Source organism: Terrapene carolina, unplaced genomic scaffold (genome assembly GCF_002925995.2).
Source record: "Terrapene carolina triunguis isolate 2854851 unplaced genomic scaffold, T_m_triunguis-2.0 Scaffold93, whole genome shotgun sequence".
NCBI lineage: Eukaryota > Metazoa > Chordata > Testudines > Emydidae > Terrapene > Terrapene triunguis.
In genome coordinates, this window is record NW_020664444.1 from 23,379,700 (window position 1) to 23,401,268 (window position 21,569).

General features: G+C 44.1%; 1 protein-coding gene across 1 annotated transcript in view; it reads left to right on the forward strand.

Moving 5' to 3' along the window:
- TEKT5 (tektin 5) overlaps positions 1–16,441 on the forward strand; it is a 51,610-nt gene extending 35,169 nt beyond the window's left edge. The window contains exons 6-7 of the mRNA XM_024194034.3: positions 1,867–2,021; positions 16,219–16,441. Coding sequence (XP_024049802.2) covers positions 1,867–2,021; positions 16,219–16,432 — 369 coding nt within the window. The 3' untranslated portion in view covers positions 16,433–16,441. The remainder of the gene's footprint in view (positions 1–1,866; positions 2,022–16,218) is intronic.
- Positions 16,442–21,569: the final 5,128 nt, after the last annotated feature.

The following is a 21,569-nucleotide window of genomic DNA, read 5'->3' on the forward strand; positions in this document are numbered from 1 at the left end:
GCTTTCTGAGATGCAATTGTAGGGGCCTCCACTTGACTATTCTGTGTGTGTGTGTGTGTGTGTGTGTGTGTTCTCATGTGTCCCTCAGAGGAAGGGACAGACACTCTCTTCAGTATTAAATCAATGCAATATGGAACGAAGATACCTGGTTGCCTTAATTTAGGAGATTTATTACTGATTAACAACAAGTGATGTCAGAAACTAGCTAGTTTTAATTAGAAGTTGCACATTTTAAAAATAAAACCAGAGTCTGATAACCCTGAACCGTTCACTAGCTTTGTCATTTCCAGCAGCAACTTCTGCTGTGGTAGAGGAGATCAGTTTCAAAGAGGAATCTGTGGATTCCAACCCCCAGGCCTATAGACCTCATGTTGCTGAGGGGCTTCTTTCCTGCTGATGGCGTGGGGTTGAGACAGTGCACATTCCGTGATCATTTTGACTTTTCAAAGGTTTATAGTTGGTCCTGTAATCAGCGAGGCAATGTGACCTCAGACCTAGGAAAAACAAGGACAAAACAGAACCCAACATTCTGTTTAACAGCTATTGAACATTTTTATCAATGGCCTGGAAGAAAACAAAATAATCACTGGTAAAGTTTGCAGATGACACAACAATTGGGAGAGTGGTAAATAATTAAGAGATCAGTTCGCTGATACACAAGCCGGGCGCAAGCAAACAATATGCATTTTAATATGACTAAATGCAAAAGTATACATCTAGGTACAAAGAATGTAGGCCATACTTACAGGATGGGGAACTCCATCCTAGGAAGCAGTGACTCTGAAAAAGATTTTTTCTGGGGGTGGGTCATAGTGGATAATCTGCTGCACTTGAGCTCTTGGTGAAGTGTTGTGACCAAAAGGGCTAGTGCAATCCTCCAGATACATAAGAAGGGGAATTTTGAGTAGGAGTAGAGAGATTATTTAACCTTTGTATTTGGCACTGGTGCATGTGCTGCTGGAATACGGTGTCCAGTTCTGGTGTCGACAGTTCAAGAAGGATGTTGATAATTGGAGAGGGTTCAGAGAAGAGCCACAAGAATGTTTAAAGGATTAGTCATAGTCATAGATCACTCTTAGTCATAGAATCATAGGGTTGGAAGGGACCTCAGGAGGTCATCTAGTCCAACCCCCTGCTCAAAGCAGGACCAATCCCCAGACAGATTTTTACCCCAGTTCCCTAAATGGCCCCCCTCAAGGATTGAACTCACAACCCTGGGTTTAGAAGGCCAATGCTCAAACCACTGAGCTATCCCTCCCCCCCATTAGAAAACATGCCTTATACTTACTGACTGACTGACTGACAGTCAGTCAGTCAGTCAGTCAGTCAATCTACTTAACTTAACAAAGAGAAGGTTAAGGGGTGACTTGATTACAGTCTATAGGTACCTACATGGGCAGAAAATGATAATGGGCCTTTCAATCTAGCAGAGAAAGGCATGCCATGATCCAAGGGCTGGAAGTCGAAGTGAGACAAATTCAGACCAGAAATTAGGCATATATTTTTTATTGGTGAGGATATTTAAACATTGGAACAATTTTCCCAGAAAGCATGTTTCTAAGTTCCTATGAGCACATTTTCCTCTTGTTCTAGGCTCAGAGCTCTCATTAATCATGATCTTTACACAGAAAAGGGACAAACATATTTGCATAGGGATTCCTATCTTCTGTTCATTATCCCTTTGAGAACAGTGGAAAATATTCCCCTTAGCTCATGGAAGCTGCTGTCCATATGTTGGGCTAATTTTGCTGCTCATATATAGCTCAACAGAAATGCTTACATATAAACTGAAGTAGGGAAGGGTAATAGTGTAGAATTCCAAATAAGTATATGGTGAGGCCTATAAAAATGCTCTGTTTTATTCAGACACTTCAAGAAATCTTCCAGACAGAAAATACAATCATGTTGCTGGAGAGAGCTATAATGGCAAAGGAGTGCCCACTGAAAGTAGCTCAGACCCGTCTAGAAGGAAGAACAAGACGACCCAATGTAGAACTTTGCCGTGACATACCTCAATTTAAGTAAGTGCATGCTCTGGTTCACCCATTTCTCAGATGGTAGTTCTAGGGATGAATTTCAGATGGATTAACTCCGGGCTATTTCATGAATGCAGTTCCCGCAAAGAGAGAAGTCACACAATACTTCAAGATTAGAATGATGTTGGTTAGATGATAATAACTAATTAAAATTGTAAGACCTAGAAGAAAGAGGTATAAATCCAGACCAAGTATGTCCAAATTCAAACCATGGGCCCAAACTTGAGATTCTGAGCATGTGCAATTCCCATTGAAGTCCTCCTACCTTCAGTGTGTTGCAGGTGGCTGGCATGTCTTGAGATTCAGTCCTGTATTTGATTTCTGTTTACTGAACTGTTTTGCAAGCCTATTCAATAGGTAATATTAGGTTCTCTTCAACAATTGCTTAATTTAAAAATGTTAAGTTTTAAATAACATTTATCCCTGGTGAGCCTGTATCTCTGTACCATACTAAAAAAAACTTATTACAAATGATTGATAGCTGGTCCCCATCTAAAACTTAGCTATACATAATAGCATGAGATCAGCTCTCAAAACCCTGAAGTAATTCTCCAATGCTTTTATACATTATCTAGTCACTTTAATGATCACCTTTTAAACAGATGCTCTGCATATGCAGTTACTTTTGTGTACAGTGTTTTCTGTGGTAATAGATTTGTGCAACCTAGGATGTTTCCACTCCTTCTCTAGAGGCTGATGAGGCAGTCCAACTTTTTACCTCTTCTCCTGCTCATTTGGAGCACACCATCTATGTGCAAAAAGTTTCCTGCTGAACTTCATCCAGTATCTAAAACCTTTAAATGTTACCTTCAGAAAATGCAGTCCTGGTTTTCTCAAGTAATGGTGTGATACCAACGCTCAGTATTTCTCCAGTAGATAGAGAGCACTTCAGACTCCAGCAGGAAGAATTTTGCAGGTTTTTATTAAAAGCTGTGCAACAATGCCTGTTTGATTTTAGTCCAAAGGAAAAAAACAAATGGTGTATGCAGCAGCTTCACGTAGGATAAGCGGATTAATAATACATGTAGTGGTTGGGCATAGGTATTTAGTTATTTTTTTAAAACTGTATCGTGTCAGATCAAATAGCCTTTTTTCAAACTGGGATGTAGTAGTGAATCGTTCATTATACTATCACCTTCACTCTTTTCCCTCCAACTCACTGACCCATGAATTGTGGAATATAGTATATTTTTCCAATGGTACATGCCTCCTCAGGCATCGGTATGGATGGCTTTGAAATTCTTCTGAGCATGTCCACATATTAGGCGGCTTAATCTTTATGAAATTCACAAATCCAAGAGGGGGGTGGGGGAACTGCTTTGGCTCTAGAATTGGATATTACCTCAGCAACAGTTTCCTTTCTGCAGCTGCTGTCATATGAAACAAACTAGACTTTTATTACATGTACAGATAAGCTGCAGTCTCATAGGATCAGCCACTGTTCTGTATTTCCCCTTACAAGAAAAACAGGTGAGCATAAACATTCACCTCTAGCTCAAATCGTGCCTCTACTTGGAGGCCTTGGGTGATTGCCAAGATAGCCCACAGCGATGATAATGATTTGCCATTTACCATACTTAGATGATAGGATCTCACTGCTTGTGCTTGTTTTCCCCAAGCTACTCTCCTGAAGGTCCCTTTCATCTCTCTTCCACTCTTTGTGCCGTTTTTCTTTACTGCCTCCTTGTACTTGAAACCTTTTGATCTTCTGTAGCATTGAACCACCACCTTCTCCTTTAAAATGATTCCTTAAACACACACGTTGAAAATTTGCTGATGAAAGTCCACTAGAGAAAAATATTTATCAACCCTCCCTCTTCCCTCCAAAACCCTGCATCACTAAGGCTGACCTCCAACGGGGCTTTGTGTATCTGAACTGCATGGCTTGCCTGATTTCGAACGTAAGCTCTTTGGAGAGGGGCCACTTCATCCTTTGGGCTCTCCACTGCATCAGGCATGCTATTGATGCTCCAGAATTACAACTATGGTTCCTGAGTCAACAAAGCACTCAAGTCCTATTGAAGTCAATGGGATGTAAGCATGTGGTTAGCTGCTTTGCTGAATCGGAGCCAGACTGTGACAAATGAGCAAACTTCAGAGGACAAAATTCAGATGGGAGTCAAAACCAGATTGTTTCAAAGCCCCATCAACTGGGTCACAGATTAAGAGCTTCACAATATTTGGCTTTTCAGACTCAGCTAAAGCAACTTAGGCCTGGTCTATGCACAGATTTAGTACCAGTACAATTATTTTAGATAAGAGTGTGGATTTTTTTTAAAAAAAAAACCAACAAAATACTTATACCAATAATATGCCTAGTGGATGCAGTTATGGTATGAAGGTGCCTTTTTACAGTACAGTAACTCCTCACTTAAAGTTGTCCCAGTTAACCTTGTTTCGTTGCTGATCAATTAGGGAACATGCTCATTTAAAGTTGTGCAATGCTCCACTCTTACGTTGTTTGGCTGCCTGCTTTCTCCACAGCTGGCAGCCTCCCTATGCCCTCCCCCCCGCGCCTCCCACCTGCCGTCAGACCCCGCAGATCAGCACCTTCCCCCTCCTCCCCCTGCCTCCTGCCCGTGGCAATCAGCTGGCTTGCGGCGTTCAGGAGGCAGGGGAGGGAGGGGGAGCCTGCGCGCCGAATCCTTGCTCCTCCCTCCTAAACGCCGCAAGCCAGCTGATTGCCGCAGGCAGGAGGGAGGGGGGAGGAGCGAGGACTCGGCCCGCCTCCCCCCTCCCTCCTGCCCATGGCAATCAGCTGGCTAGCAGCGTTCAGAAGGGAGGGGAGGGGAGGAAGGGGGGGGGGGGGGGGGAAAGGGGGGGGGAGGAGAAGGGGGGGGAGGGGGGGGGGGGGGGAGAAGAGGCGGGTCAAGGGTGGGGGCTTGGGGGAAGGGGTGGAGTGGATGGGCCAAGGGTTGAGCCCCCTGCCCCCGGCAAAGTCAGTGCCTGTGCTTGCAAGAACAGCAAGAGGAGCAGCCGGACAATCCATCCTCTTCCACTCTCTGACTCCACCACCTCAAGCAAGCTTCATACTCAGCAGTGATGATTGTAGTATTAAATTGATTGTTTAAAAATTGTTTAAAATGTATATAATGCCTTTTGTCTGGCAAAAAAAAATTCCCTGGAACCGAACTCCCCCCTATTTACATTAATTCTTATGGGGAAATTGAATTCGCTCAACATCATTTCATTTAAAGCTGCATTTTTCAGGAACATAACTACAACGTTAAGTGAGGAGTTACTGTATAGCTTTATGCCACTTTTGAATGATGCAGTCATGTGCATATTGATGCCAATTCTCGTGCTCTTAAATTTTGTTTGGAGACATCAGAGATTGAGGAGTTGACCATCCATACGATACTCAATCCCAATTCCATGGATGAGAATCAGGATTATGGCAAGGTAAATGGAGAAGAGCATTGGAGCAACGATACAGCCCTGCTTGACACCAGTGTGCATGTTGAATGGTTCAGTCTCTGAGCCGTTGCACAGAATAGTGGCATTCATCCTATCATGTAGTCGTCTGGTGATGGAAATGAATTTCTGTGGACAGCCAAACCTACACAACACCTTCCATAGGGCATCACGATTGATAGAGTCAAAGGCCTTGGTTAGCTCGATGAATGCCATGAACAGTTCCTGGTGTTGCTCTTTACACTTCTGAAACTGTCGTGCCATGAAGATCACGTCAGTTATGCCTTGTAATGGCCTGAAGCCATACTGTGATTCGGGAACAGTTCCTTGGTAAGGGGGAGAAGGCGGTTCAGTAGGATCCAGGCAAAGATCTTCCTTGCGATGGAGAGGAGGGCAATACCTGTGTAGTTCCCGCACAAAGATTTGTCCCTTTTCTTGAATATTGTAACAGGTTGGCATTCTTAAAGTCAGGTGGAATTTCTTCACAGGTCCAGATTTTGTCGAGGAGCTGGCAAAGTTTGTGCTTGAGCATTGTTCCACCAGTTTTAAAAACCTCAGCGGGGATGCTGTCTGGGCCTGGTGTCTTTTGATTTTTTTGTCTGGGTGATGGCACGCCGGACTTCCTCAGAAGATGGGGGATCAGCAAGGTGTTCCATTACCGAGTGTTGTGGAATAGACTCGATGGTGTCTTCAGAGACTGTGGATTCACGATTTAGTAGGCTCTCAAAGTGTTCCTTCCAGCATTGTTTAACAGCTGCATTGTCATTGAGGAGGGTGGAGCCATCCTGGGAATGTAAGAGGGTTGGGCCTTTGGAGCTTGAAAGAAGCTTCTCAAGTTATCCTGGTCTATGAAACCCTGGATCTCAGAGGTCTTCTCTTGCCACCACTTATTTTTGATGTCACGTAGCCTCCTTTGGACTTTGGCTTTGAGCATGTGATAAGTCTCACATTTTTGTTGGTTAGAGGAATCATTTTGCCAGTTACAGAATGCAGTTCTAAACCTTTTTTGCAGATGCCTATCACAGCCTGGGTCTCTCTCTCAACATTGGGAAAACCAAGGTACGCTACCAGCCCCCACCTGCACAAACTACTCTTCATACTCCACAAATCACCATCAGCAGAGAACCCCTGGAGAATGTGGACCATTTTCCATATCTTGGCAGCCACCTCTCCCAAACAGCCATCACTAACACAGAAATTGAATACAGGATCTGCCGTGCCAGCACATCTTTTGGAAGACTACTCAAATGAGTCTTCAATGATAGGGATCTGCAAACAGGCACCGAGATCTTGTTTTACAAGGCAGTTGTCATCCCCACCCTTCTCTATGGGTGTGAGACCTGGGTAACCTACAGATGACATCTCAAGGGGCTGGAGTGGTTCCAGCAGCGCTGCCTCAGGAGAATTCTCAGGATCAACTGGGAAGACCGATGCACTCTGTAACCAACATCACCAGTATAGAAGTGCAGGTCATGAAACACCAACTCTACTGGGCTGGCCACTGTGTACATATGCCTGACACCCGCCTCCTGAAACAAGTACTCTTCTCTCAGTTAAGTCAGGGAAGAAGGGCTCGCAGAGGGCAGTGGAAGTGCTTCAAAGACATACAGAAAATACATCTTAAAAAGGGAGGCATCCACCCAATAAACTGGGAGGACTCGGCGTGGAACAGAACACAGTGGCGCCACACCATACACCAAGCCACAGCTCACTTTGAGGGGAACAGACGTGCTCATGAGACAGAGAAGTGACAAAGGAGGAAAGAAAGGGCACAATGCTCCAGCCAACAACTGTCTCCTCCAAGATTACACCTGTCACTTCTATGGGAAAATCTAGAGGGCATTAATTGGGCTCCTCAGCCACTTTTGAACCCCCTTAGCAGACGTCATCCTCGCATCAAGGGATAGCCGAAGAATTCCACTTCCACAGTATAAGCTGTACAAGTATAAACACTTATATAATGATACAATCGTGTCCACCCTTGGTGGGCTGTGACACTAACTATGCTTGGTAAAGTTAGAGATGTAACTCAGTTGAGGAAGATTTTTAGCTTCTATCACAATTTGATTGTAAACATGCTGAAGTCATAATTACTGCATTTCAAACACAGTTATGGGATCATAAAAGATTCATGAAAACCACAGCTGCGCTGGTTGGTTCTGATGAAATGAGCTGAGCAGAACGTGACAAACTCAACCCAAACACCATTTCATTTTGGACACTAGAAAATGTTCAGCCACTTTGCAAAGGGTCTGCACAGGGTCTAGTATTCATATATTAAACTTTCAAAGCCTTTTTAGATTTTTCTGGGAGATATTTATGAAGCTAAAATGAAATCTGGCCTACGAGTAATTCAATTCCTGGATGGTGGAAATACTGTAAGGAGCTCAGATAGCCCACATAGTACTTTATTTTCAGCTTAATAAATATCTCTGGCAAAGACTGTCATCATCAAATGTGCGCAGTCTATTGAGGACTGTTGCACCAGCCAGAATGATGACAGTTAATTGCATCACGCCAGGCATTGTGCAGTGAAGTTCCCAGATCTGGCTCAATCCTGCGAATCCACCAATCTCTGAGGCAGCCCTATGGGTGGCACCAGGTAGGCTCAGGGCATGCACCAATTCACACGTTGATGGAGAGTTTGAGAGCATGGTGTGCTGGTGACATAGCCAGACAGCACTGCTGCTTTTAAATATAATGAGTGATTGAAAGAAGGCCAGTCTCTATGAGATTATGACACAAAGTCAAACAACTTAATGCTCATGGATTTGGTACTACTAGAGCATATGGAATGCCTCTAGCCACTTCAAGTCTGCCTGTAAGTGGGCCCAGGTTTCTGATCTGTATAGCAATATAGGCTGTACATGCACATTTGATAAATCCTGAACTTTGTCTCAGCACAATGGCATAAGCGAGTGTCATGGGGTATATGTACCCCATGCTAGCCCAGCAACCAAAGGGCTAATACAGGCACGCCAAGCACTGCTGATTGGAAGCCTCACAGCAGCTGGAGGATAAAAGGGCTGGGAAGCAGAGGGGCGGGGCGGACACCAGACAAGTAAGCAGGCTGGAGAAAGGAGCTCCTGCCAGCAAGCTATTAAAGAGCCGCCCAGAGACAACAGCCCAGGAGGGGACAAACTGACCGACAGGCAGGAGAGACTGCAGAATCCAGGGGCAGGTAGGGAGAAACTCAGGGGGGCACTGTCAGAGTCAATCAGCCCTATCCTGCTTATCTAGCTCGAGCATCCTGAACTGGAACCCAGGGGAGTAGGTGGGCCTGGGGTCCCCTACCAGCCCCCTGACAGACTTGGGAGTGAAGAAAGGGTTTTCAGACTCCTGGGCACCAGGAATAGACTGACAGCCCCACTGGGCTGAGAGTGCAGGGGCTGTGCCATGCTTGGCCAGAGTGGGGTGCTGTTGTACTGATGCCCCACCTTACAGCAGGACATGGACTTCATGCAGGAGACAGCAAGACCTATTCATCGAAGAACATCTGGTTTGCTGTGACTGAACTCTGCTTGCAGCCCAGGTTGATGAACTTGTCAGGGATCTCTGTGGTACATGACCCTGCCTGCACCGGGGGTTCTGATGGCCCAGCCCCGAGGTTCTGAACCTTGATCTCCTGCCATGAACCATTCAGCCCCAGCGTGGGGACAGTGTCTTGAGACCTTGGAGCTGGGGCTGAAATTCTCTGACTTCTCCACAAGCAAAGCAGAGTTCTCAGTGTCTTGGTCAGTGAGCACTTCTTGACCAACCTAGATTCAGACAGGAGTAGCGGCAAGTTCTAATATCCAGCTGATGGCTCTACAGAATAGTACTGGGGTGCGAATGCATCCCTGCGGCACACCTGAGGTCATGTAGAAATGTAGCTGGGAACCAACGTGCACTCTCACAGTGGCACCTTTGTGAAGATCAGCAGATTTAGAATGCCAGCTCCTTTCACTACGAGCCAACGTGCTGATTGGTCAGCTGAATCAAAAGCTGTTTTGATTTCAATATATGCCACATGAAGCGGGGGGGTTAAATTCTCAGTGCAGCTTAGACTGGAGCTGAAGGATAAAGACAGTGGCTATTGTCAACCGCCCAGCTGTGAAACCTGATTGCTGTGGACAACTATGTCTGTTAAGGAGAGGCTGCATCCTGCGCAGCAAAGACCTTTCCAGGGCACAACAGCAATGAGATCAATCTGTAGTTGTCACTCTCAATGTGAGATCCATTGCCCTGGTACAGGGACATTATGAGGGCACCTTTCTATTCTGCTGGTACTTTGCCTGATGCCCATGCTTTTAAGAACAGTTGAGGCAGGCCAATGCTCACTGGTTCAGAGGCATCTTTGAGTGACTCGATTGGAACACCCTCGGCTTCAGCAGCATATCCATTTAGTAGCTTTTGTATGACTTTTCACACAGAGGATCAGTGTTCATCCCTGGGTCCACAGCTGTGTGGGTTGCCAGGTCATGTAGCTCTGGAGAGCTGTCAGCAGGTCTGGATTCAGCATGCTTTCATAATGTGTTTTCCATCTATCCCGGACCTCATCCATCGATGAGCAGGGAGAGCCATCTGGTTTCACGATGGGGATGTTAGAAGGCTGTTCATGGCTGCCAGCCAGGTGCGTGATAGCTCTGTAGGCAGGATGCAGACTGATGTACTTTAGGCAATCCTTGATTCTGTCGGCCAGGGATTTGATATAGATCATCCTTTTATGTTCTTGGACATCTCCCTGCTTGCAGGCATCTGCCACCTCCCCCCCCCTCCCTTTTTGCTACTATATCAGGCCTCCTCAGAAAGCCAAGGTTTCTTGCATGATCGTCTGAAGCAGTTTGTTTATCTACTAGGAAGTTGTGCTTCGTGTTTGGTGCAGAAGTAGAAAAGGAAATGGGAGAGTGTGTGTGTTAGTTGGGGGGGGGGCTAGATAATCTTAACATTCTTTAAACTTAAAGCCAAAAACACCCCCTGATAAAAACAAAACATCAACAAAGGAACACGCTGCAGGAGTAAAAAGAGAATGCAGACAGAAGTCCAGCAACAGAGTGGGGGCTACCCAGTTTATTGCACCCAATGCAGCATGTATGATTACCTGCCCTATGGGCTGATGGAGTATGTGTGCATTTGGTGCAAGGAGCCCCTGACCTTTAGAGACCATATACTGGCTTCGGAGACCAGAGTGGCTGAACTGAAGGAGCTAAGGGAGACAGAGAGGTACATAGATGAGACTTTCCAGGACACAGTAGAACAGTCCCACCCCTGCCTGGTCTGACAGCCTCTGTGCTGTTGAGGAGAATGAAAGTCTCAGGGAAGGAGAACATGCAACTGAAGCAGAGGGAAACAATCCCATAGTTGGGACCATCCTTCCAGATGATGTTGTGGTATCCTCTCGCACTGAGGATACCTCTCCAGGGGAGGGATCTCCAGTTATTAGGAAGAGATAGATAATAGTTATGGGGGAGTCAATCATTAGAAACCTAGATAGCTGGGTTTGCGATGACCAGGAGAACTGCATGGTGACTTGCCTGCCTAGTGCGAAGGTTGCGGATCTCTTGAGACATCTAGATAGACTTATGTGTAGTGCTAGGGAGGTGCTGGTAGGTACCAATGACATAGGGAAGGATAGGAGAGAGGTCCTGGAGGCCAAATTTATGCTGTTAGGTAAGAGATTGAAGTCCACGACCTCCATGGTAGCATTCTCTGAAATGCTTCCAGTTCCATGCACAGGGCCAGTTAGACAGGCAGAACTGCAGGGTCTCAATGCGTGGATGAGACGATGGTGTAGGGAGGGGTTTAGATTTAGTAGGAACTGGGGAAACTTTTGGGAAAGGGGTAGCCTATACAGGAAGGTTGGCTCCACCTAAACCAAAATGGAACCAGATTGCTGGCACTTAAAACTAAAAAGGTCATTGAGCAGTTTTTAAACTAAGGGCTCAGGGAAAGCTGACAGGTGCGTAGAGACATCCCTTAGGGGAGGATCTATGAATGGAGATTCTCTATGTCTTAGTAAGGAGGAGAAGATGGAAGATGATAAAATACAGGTAGGATCTGACGAGAAACAGTCAAATGAAAAAGGGGCCCATTCAATTACATCATGTAATGGCAGACAGCTAAAAAGTGACAAGTTTTTAAAGTGCTTGTATACAAATGCTAGAAGTCTAAATAATAAGATGAGTGAACTAGAGTGCCTTGTATTAAATGAGGATATTGATATAATAGGCATCACAGAAACTTGGTGGAATGAGGATAGTCAATTGGACACAGTAATATCAGGGTGCAAAATATATTGGAAGGACAGAACAGGTCATGCTGGTGGGAGAGTGGCACTATATGTGAAAGAAAGAGTAGAATCAAATGAAGTAAAAATCTTAAATGAACCAAACTGTACCATAGAATCTCCATGGATAGTAATTCCATGCTCCAATAATAAGAATATAACAGTAGGGATATATTACCGACCACCTGACCAGGATGGTGATAGTGACTATGAAATGCTCAGGGAGTTTAGAGAGGATATACAAATAAAAAACTCAATTATAATGGGCGATTTCAACTATCCCCATATTGATTGAGTACATGTCACCTCAGGATGGGATGCAGAGATAAAGTCTCTTGGCACCTTAAATGACTGCTTCTTGGAGCAGCTAGTCCTAGAACCCACAAGAGGAGAGGCAATTCTTGATTTAGTCCTAAGTGGAGCACAGGATCTGGTTCATGAGGTGAATATAGCTGGGCCACTTGGTAATAGTGAACATAATATAATTAAATTTAACATCCCTGTGGTGAGGAAAACACCACAGTGGCCCAACACTGTAGCATTTATTTTCAGAAAGGGGGACTACGCAAAAATGAGGAAGTTAGTGAAACTGAAATTAAAAGCTACAGTGCCAAAAGGGAAATCCCTGCAAGTTGCATGGACACTTTTTAAAGACACCATAATAGAGGCTCAACTTAAATATATATCCCAAATTAAAAAACAGAGAACTAAAAAAGTGCCACTGTGGCTAAACAACAAAGTAAAAGAAGCAGTGAGAGACAAAAAGGCATCCTTTAAAAAGAGGAAGTTAAATCCTAGTGAGGAAAATAGAAAGGAGCATAAACTCTGGCAAATGAAGTGTAAAAATATAATTAGGAAGGCCAAAAAAGAATTTGAAGAACAACTAGCCAAAGACTCAAAGTAAAAGCAAAAAAATTTTTAAGTACATCAGAAGCAGGAAGCGTGCTAAACAACCAGTGGGGCCACTGGACGATAGAGATGCTAAAGGAGCACTCAAGGATGATAAGGCCATTGTGGAGAAACTAAATGAATTCTTTGCATCAGTCTTCACGGCTGAGGATGTGAGGGAGATTCCCAAACCTGAGCCTTTTTTTTAGGTGACAAATCTGAGGAACTGTCCCAGATTGAGGTGTCACTACAGGAGGTTTGGGAACAAATTGATAAACTAAATAGTAATAAGTCACCAGGAGCAGATGGTATTCACCCAAGAGTTCTGAAGGAACTCAAATGTGAAATTGCAGAACTTCTAACTGTAGTTTGTAACCTATCATTTAAAACAGCTTCTGTGCCAAATGACTGGAGGATAGCTAATGTGACACCAATTTTTAAAAAGGGCTCCAGAGGTGATCCTGGCAATTACATGCCGGTAAGCCTGACTTCAGTACTGGGTAAACTTCTTGAAACTATAGTAAAGAACAAAATTGTCAGACACACAGATTAACATAATTTGTTGGGGAAGAGTCAACATGGTTTTTGTAAAGGGAAATCATGCCTCACCAATCTACTAGAATTCCTTGAAGGGGTCAACAGGCATGTGGACAAGGGGGATCCAGTGGATATAGTGTACTTAGATTTTCAGAAAGCCTTTGACAAGGTCCCTCACCAAAGGTTCTTAAGCAAAGTAAGCTGTCATGGGATAAGAGGGAAGGTCCTCTCATGGATTGGTAACTGGTTAAAAGATAGGAAACAAAGGGTAGGAATACAGGGTCAGTTTTCAGCATGGAGAGAGGTGTCCCCCAAGGCTCTGTACTGGGACCAGTCCCATTCAACATATTCATAAATGATCTGGAAAAAGGGTAAACAGTGAGGTGGCAAAATTTGCAGATGATACAAAACTACTCAAGATAGTTAAGTCCCAGGCAGACTGCGAAGAGCTACAAAAGGATCTTTCAAAACTGGGTGACTGGGCAACAAAATGGCAGATGAAATTCAATGTTGATAAATGAAAAGTAATGCACATTGGAAAACATAATCCCAACTATACATATGAAATGATGGGGTCTAAATTAGCTGTTACAACTCAAGAAAGAGATCATGGAGTCATTGTGGATAGTTCTTTGAAAACATCCACTCAGTGTTCAGTGTCAGTCAAAAAAGTGAACAGAATGTTGGGAATCATTAAGAAAGGGATAGATAATAAGACAGAAAATATCATATTGCCTCTATATAAATCCATGGTACCCCCACACCTTGAATACTGCACGCAGATGTGGTTGCCCCATCTCAAAAAAGATATATTGGAATTGGAAAAAGTTCAGAAAAGGGCAACAAAAAAGATTAGGGTCTGGAACGGCTGCCGTATGAGGAGAGAATAAGAAGACTGGGACTTTTCAGCTTGGAAAAGAGATCACTAAGGGGGGATATGATAGAGGTCTATAAAATCATGACTGGTGTGGAGAAAGTAAATCAGGAAGTGCAATTTACTCCTTCTCATAACACAAGAACTAGGGGCCACCCAAACCAGCAGGTTTAAAACAAACAAAAGGAAGTATTTTTTTCACACAATGCACAGTCAACCCGTGGAACTCCTTGCCAGAGATGTTGTGAAGGCCAAGACTATAACAGGGTTCAAAAAAGAATTAGATAAGTTCATGGAGGATAGGTCCATCAATGACTATTAGCCAGGATGGGCAGGGATGGTGTCCCTAGCCTCTAGCAGAAGCTGGGAATGAGTGACGGGATGGATCACTTGATGATTACCTGTTCTGTTCATTCCCTCAAGGGCACCTGACATTGGCAACTGTTGGAAGACAGGCTACTGGGCTAGATGGACCTTTAGTCTGACCCAACATGGCTGTTCTTATGTTCAATTGTCATGGGCTTTAAGAACTGAGAGAAATCAGGAAGCACTGGATAGTTCATGAGTCTGTTCTCTTGTCCAAGTCCAGTTTAGATAGAAGAGGTTCCAAACCCCCCAAACTCAGGATATTTGCAGATAAATACCCAAATATTTAGATGCTTCCCCAAAGTATATCTGAGCTATCCACATAATCTGGGTCTGCAAGAGATTTCCAGTGTTTCCCCCCCACCACACACACACACTTGAACAGGCTCAAACTATTGCTAAGGAAGCAATTCTTACGGTATTTCATCACTTCAGCTTCTGGCCTCAATCTGAACCAGTAGCAGTATAAACGCATAGGGAAAATATCCTGACCCTCCATGAAAGGATCAGTAGCAGGTTGTCAGTTTGAGGTACAATTGCAGGTTTGCAAGGCATTTTACCCAGTCTTGCTCCCCCAGTCTTTGTTCATACAATCATCTGAATCCAAGTCATGAAGTCCTTACGTGGGCAAAACTCTGAGTTAAACAGAGTTTTACTGGGCTAAAAATTATACAATCCAGCTCGTGAACTCCCATCTAGCTAATGTAAAACCATTTACTGTCTATTTCCCTACTTGAAGGATTTATGCTCCTGGAATAATTTGTATTGGTTGTTTCCTCTCATATGGTTAAAAACAAGGATAATTCAACCCAAAAGCTCAACTGATATAGCTAGAGGAAGAAAATACCCATTGAAACACCCTTTAAAAGCTGAAAATGTTATCAGAGTTTGCTGTTTATTTAGAAGGAAGTTTAATATTGGCACTGGCTCTCTGACTTGGTGTGCTGCCAACAGTACAGCTGAAGGAATTAGATAAACTACTAATTAATAAAGGAAAGTTAGCTTTGCTGTGCATTTTACTGCAGCAACTGGGAATACTCTTATATGGTAAATTAAGGTGGATCCTGGGAAAACTGCTGTTTATTATTTTACAGAGTAAGAAAACAGAAATGTGGTCTGAGCAACTGACGGAATTGACTGACGAGGGGCTATCCTGTATGATCTCTAAAGCTGCACACGTTCAACAACATCCAGCCCAGAAATACACCAGAGCAGTGATTCTCAAACTAGGGCCACCGCTTGTTCAGGGAAAACCCCTGGCGGGCCAGGCCGGTTTGTTTACCTGCCGCGTCCGCAGGTTTGGCCGATCACGGCTCCCACTGGCCGCGGTTTGCCGCTCCAGGCCAATGGGGGCTGCGGGAAGGGCGGCCAGCACATCCCTCGGCCCGCGCCACTTCCGCAGCCCCCATTGGCCTGGAGCGGTGAACCGCGGCCAGTGGGAGCCGCGATCGGCCAAACCTGTGGACGCAGCAGGTAAACAAACCCACCCGGGGCTTTCCCTGAACAAGCATCAGCCCTAGTTTGAGAACCACTGCACTAGAACACCAGCTAATAGGGGGTTGACACTGCAGTGACATCCCTGGAAATGCTGCATTGACAATCGGCAACGGGGGAGATAGAAAGTTATTCTCGCAAACTGTCTCAACGCAGGGCAGCCCAAGCTGCTGTTGAAGGGGCTCCCCTTCCTACCAGGTGCTCAGTCCAATTCAAAGCTTCTTTTTAACACTTAAATCCCCTAAGTCCTGCAGACAAATCCTGGCCATCCATCACCCTGAAGAACAGACCATGGAAAGGGGTTGTTAGGCATTTGGGTAACTTGTCTCCTCTTCCCTTTTCAGACTCGTCAATGAAGTGTTTACTATAGATGACACATTACAGACCCTGAAGCTGCGCCTGCGAGAGGCCCATGATACTCTTCAGCTATTGGTCCTTAACAAAGCAAGACTGGAGCATGACCTTTCTGTGAAGGCCAATTCCCTCTTCATTGACAAGAAGTGCATGGACATGCGCAAAACCTTCCCCAGCACCCCACGGCTCGTTGGCTACACTTGAAAGGGCCCGAGTCTTCCTACATCCTTTCAGTATGTGACATAAAGGTTGCAAATTATGAAGGAAATACTTTTCATTTAGTTTTTTTTTTTTTAAAAAAAACACAACCCAATAGAAATAAACATAGCAAAACCAAAACTGTCATAGTGCGTTCCTTACAGCAACTCGTTCTCAGCAGCTGCAGTCAGTCTGTGTAGTAGGATGAGAAACCATTTCAGACAGAAGCAGATCAACTTGAAAACAGTCCAAAAAAATCTGCGTGTAAATGTATTGGTGGTGAAAGGTGCGGATGGTTGCCAAATCTAGTGTTATAGTGATGTGAACATCTGTCAATTGGGAACTAGAGTCAGATGAACCAAGCTTGATTCATACAGGTTGCAGAACAGCTAGAAGGCAATGACTCCAAGTCACTGCTCACCTAGGCAGGATTGAAATTTATTTTGGGGAATTTTTGGGTGTGACGTTACACTCATGGCTTGGGTGTGATGTTACACTCCATATTCTTTATGGAAATATGCTTATGATATGGATATGGCATAACAGATATACTTTATGCAAGATGGCTTGTGTAAGATATCATGGAAAGGTTATGATTTACTGAATGCGATTATCCAATTTGTATGCCTGTATCATTTCTGTATCTGAAGTTAGGAATTTTAACCATGTATCTGTATTTCAAATGTACTACTTCGGATGTCACCCAGAACTAGCCTTTCAGGTACAACAATGACAAAGCCAGGCAGGGCTGATGGCCCATTAGCAAAGACAATGGACTGTAAAAAAGAGATTAGTCTTCCTGTGGATACACCAGACTGCCTGCGAGTAATGGCTGCTACAACCCTGCAGAGACATGGGTTTGAGTCACCTGGTACTGGACCCCCTGCCAGTTTTTTCCACTGGAAGACAAAGGGATCATGCCATACACAAAAGCTATATAAGGCACGGGAGTGACATCATTGTGGCTCTCCTCTGCCTCCCCACCCAAAGAGACTCTGAAAAACACCTGGAAGCAAGAACTGAACTGGGGGAAGAAGAGTTGAACCCAGGCTAGAAGTGAGTAATCATCTAGCTTGTGAGTAATAATACTTGAAGTCTCAGGCTGAAGGCAGAGCAGCTGACTTTCAAGACTCTCTGTAATCTGCCTGTGACAATATTTAGGGTGAGAAATTACTATTTGTAGCCAATTTCTTTAGTCGATCAAACTTACTTTGCGTGTTTTGTTTTATTTGTTTAGTAATCTCTTTGACCACTTAAAATCTGCCTTTTATAGGAAGAGGGTGAAATTTTATGAGCTTGCACTGTGCAGATTTTTCTATACAGTGTAAGACAGTATTATTTTGGATTTATCTCCGAAAAGGGGCGTGCATGTGAGTGCTGGGTGAGTCCTCTCACACAGAGGCTGACTTCAGTCTGTGTCTGCAGCTGGGTGTGGCCCTACTTGTGTGTGTACTGCAAGAGGCTGGAGGGCCTAATTCAGCAAAACAGGGAGAGGGAATCCAGGCTGGTGGAGCAGGAGAGGCTCAGTGAAACCCCAGTACATCAGGTGGCATCCCAGACAGGTGCGTCCAACCCATCACACTGGGTTATATAGAAAGTCAGCCTAGATGATCACAATGGTTCCTTCTGGCCTTGGAATCTGAAATTGGTCACCTAGAGGTGAAAACCAACAGACTCCATCTAAACCTAATTTTTAAAATTAAGTTTCTTGATCACGTGGATATGAAGAAAATATTTTACATATGAACTGAGTGTGACTGATACAGTGATATCTGTTTGAGACTGCAGGTGCATAAATATTCAGAAATATGAACTGTACATATTCAGCTCAGAACGTTAACTCCAAAACAAAACATATTAAATGTCAACATTGACTCTATTGCTGATCCTTTTGGGAACAAATAGCCAGGTAACCCAGGCTCTTAGCTAGGTTTTAGTCCTAATCCTCCTATCATCCACACAGAAAAACCTCTGACCTGGGTTTGGAAGTGCTTTAAGACCAGGCTAGTTCACAAAGGTGGTGATATGGGTTGGAACCCAAGCTCTGCTTTAACTCGGGCTGGAACCCGCCCACTTGCAGTGAGAGTACAGGGAAAATCACCCAAGTATTGATAGTCCTCCTGTGCCTTCCCACAGTTCCCCCTCCCCCAAAGTACAGACATGTTCTCCAGCGAGAGCCCTAGAGCATCTCAGCACAAAGAACCATCGGATACACCCACAGACACGGGGAGTGCAGAAACAGTGAAGACACAGTAACATGGGGGAGTGCACTGCAGGGGGAATGCTCACAACCAGGCTAGGATAGCCTTGCTGCCAATCATCCAGATTAACTGTGCAGTGTAGACATAATCTAAGGGTTTGTCTATACCAAACAGTTTGCGGCAAGCTGGGGCATGAATCTACTCCGCACTAGATTGCCATGCACTGTGTGCCTGCGCGGGCCCTCTCCACACACTAAAAGTTCCCGTGCACTTTGATTTACCCCACTTTGAAACAGGCATTTTAGCACACAGCAGGAGGACATTTAGCGTGCACCAGGCTAGTGCAGCGCAGATTAGTAACCCAGCTTGTTGTGAACTAAGCATTCATATTGACAAGCCCTGAGTGTGCTTATCTTCCTACTGCCCAAGGGCCAAAAGCCACAACTGTCCTCTGCCAAGCTGCCTGTGCCTTCAGCGTCCCTTTGCCAACTTCTCTATTGCAGTTTGTGTTCTCAATATAGAATTCTGCAGCATGCTGAAAATTTAGGGGCAGCATAACATGAATCTGTAAAATTGTAAGCTCTTTGTGGGCAGACACTGTCATTGCTGCTTAGCCATTTGTTTGATTTTATTTTTATGGAATTATTTTCTATTTAATTCAATAAAAGCCTTACATTTTTTAAAATCAGCTGAAGATACCTAAGAATTTCCTGCTGCAGAAAGCAAGGCATCTTACTCCCGTAGTTATCAAGTTTATGCACAGTTAATGGGTCATTACGCTTGTCTAAAGTATGACTAGCAGGGGATATAACTATCCACAGGTATCGAAAGAGTATAAATGCCACGGTGTGAGACGAATTAAGCTTATACAAATGGTTCTAACTACTATGAATAGTTGAATTTAAGAAAACATTTAGACTAAAAGGAAAACGTCCCAATTATGAGCCATTGAACTATGGGATAGTTCACCAAGGGAAATGGTGGAAGCCATCAATCATGAATGGCCTGTAGGGAACAATTCTCCTCTGGCAGGAGGGGTATTGGTGATGTTTTGGGCCACTGCTATGATGATGATCCTCAATACAAGCCTTGAATCCAGATCTTACAAACAAACAGCAATTGGTGGCTTTCAGAGTGAAGCTTCAGAGACAGTTGTTTTGTGACAAACTTTTTCTGAGGCTCAAATGCTGTTTCCATTGTGGTGCATTTTAATATATGTTACTGTGGTGCCTGGCGATCCCACTGTGCTAAGTACTGTACAGGCAGTCTGTGATCTCCAGTCGAGTACCCTATCCTCTGGGAAAGCACAGAATAACACAGAGCTCCATCTTAATCTCTAAGGCATAATTTGACTGTTCCTGGAATGGCTTCCCTAGAAGTATAGGAGGAATGCCAAAAAGTAGTCATTTTCCTTTCCTGACTGAGACCCAGGTATAGCCCAGAATTTATATTCCACTATCTGGGCTACATTGAGATAGACTTGGACGGTGAGCAAGTTTTCAAGCCATGTGACAATGGTAAAGAAACACAGGAAGAGCTGGTTTATTTAAACAAAGGACTTTGTCAAAGTAAGGAAAAAGCTGCTGGTTCATTAGAGAACTTCTGCCTCAGACTTTCTCCACACCCCTTGCCGGTCTGGCTTCTTACTACAGCTTTAAAGACAGAGTACGCATCCTCCCAGCAAGGAGGCTATAGGCCTACATTACCTATGTGGCCACACTGGGTAGTTATTAGATTGTAAAGGTCTTAGGGTAGATACTGTCTTGATCAGCACCAAGCTAACTGTTGATACTAAACGATATAATTAGGGTCGTCTCTGCCCAGAAACACACTGCTATAGCCCCAGTTACTGGTGTGGAGACAGCAGGAGGAGGCCACAAAATCCTAATACACGGCCATGCAAAACCTATAGATCACCCGGATTGCAAATTTGGGTTCAATTTAAAGGATTTACATTACATAGATAATTGCTAGGAGTCCAGAATGGCAAGGGAACCTATCCTTTTATCTAATTATTAAGAATAGGGTGGTGTACTTTTTTCTGACAACCCTAGAAAGGAGACTCCATAAGTACCATGTTTGTTTAGAACCAAAGAAACTGTAGCTTATGTATAAGGAGACAAAATTGTTTCTGGTGTAACTCCAGTGATTGCAAACCAACTAGGAATTGTAATTATATTCCTCATTCGGAGCGCTAATATTCAGGGCAACCACTGCAGAGACACTGTCTTTCCTTTGCAAAAAAAAATAAAAATAGAACTACATATTTCATTAAGGTGAGGACTGCTCCAAGCATGTGCAAGTCACAAGCTGGCCTAATCTAAACAGGTTTCCTGGTTATCTGGGCAGCTCTGGCACAGGCTTTTCTTCTTAGACAAAGGGAAGCTCTTTTCTTCTTCGACTATTACATTGCAGCCTGATTGGTTTGGATGGAAATAGCTGCATCAAAGAACACTCCACTGGAATAATTATTATTTCTCTGGAATTTTTTTTTTTTTTTAGTTATTGGGTTTGTTCATGCCTCTTTGCAGAGTAACCTGAGGAATAGGAGTTTTATGGCATAGTTGGACAGTAGTTCTCCATGAACATTCAAAATCCATTTTACTTTGTATCAAAGCCAAATTTGGGACCAAAGCCAGAGTTGGAAGACTACTGTATAAACCTGCTCTGCTCCTTATTCCCTGTATTGTCCTCTAAGCTGTGGTCTAAGTCTAACCATTGCAGTAAGTAACATGGTCTGCGAGTGGCAGGACTGAATCAGGAAGCAACTCTTGAAGTTTAATCCTGATTCTACCTCTAAAGTGGCTTGTTCGAGGCCACAAAGTCCCCCTCAGTTTCTTCAAATATAAAACAATTATCTGTGTCACGTGGCCATTGTGAGAATTCATGTCACTAAATCTCCCTTTGCACTCAAATAGGATGTTATATTTTCAAAGATTCAA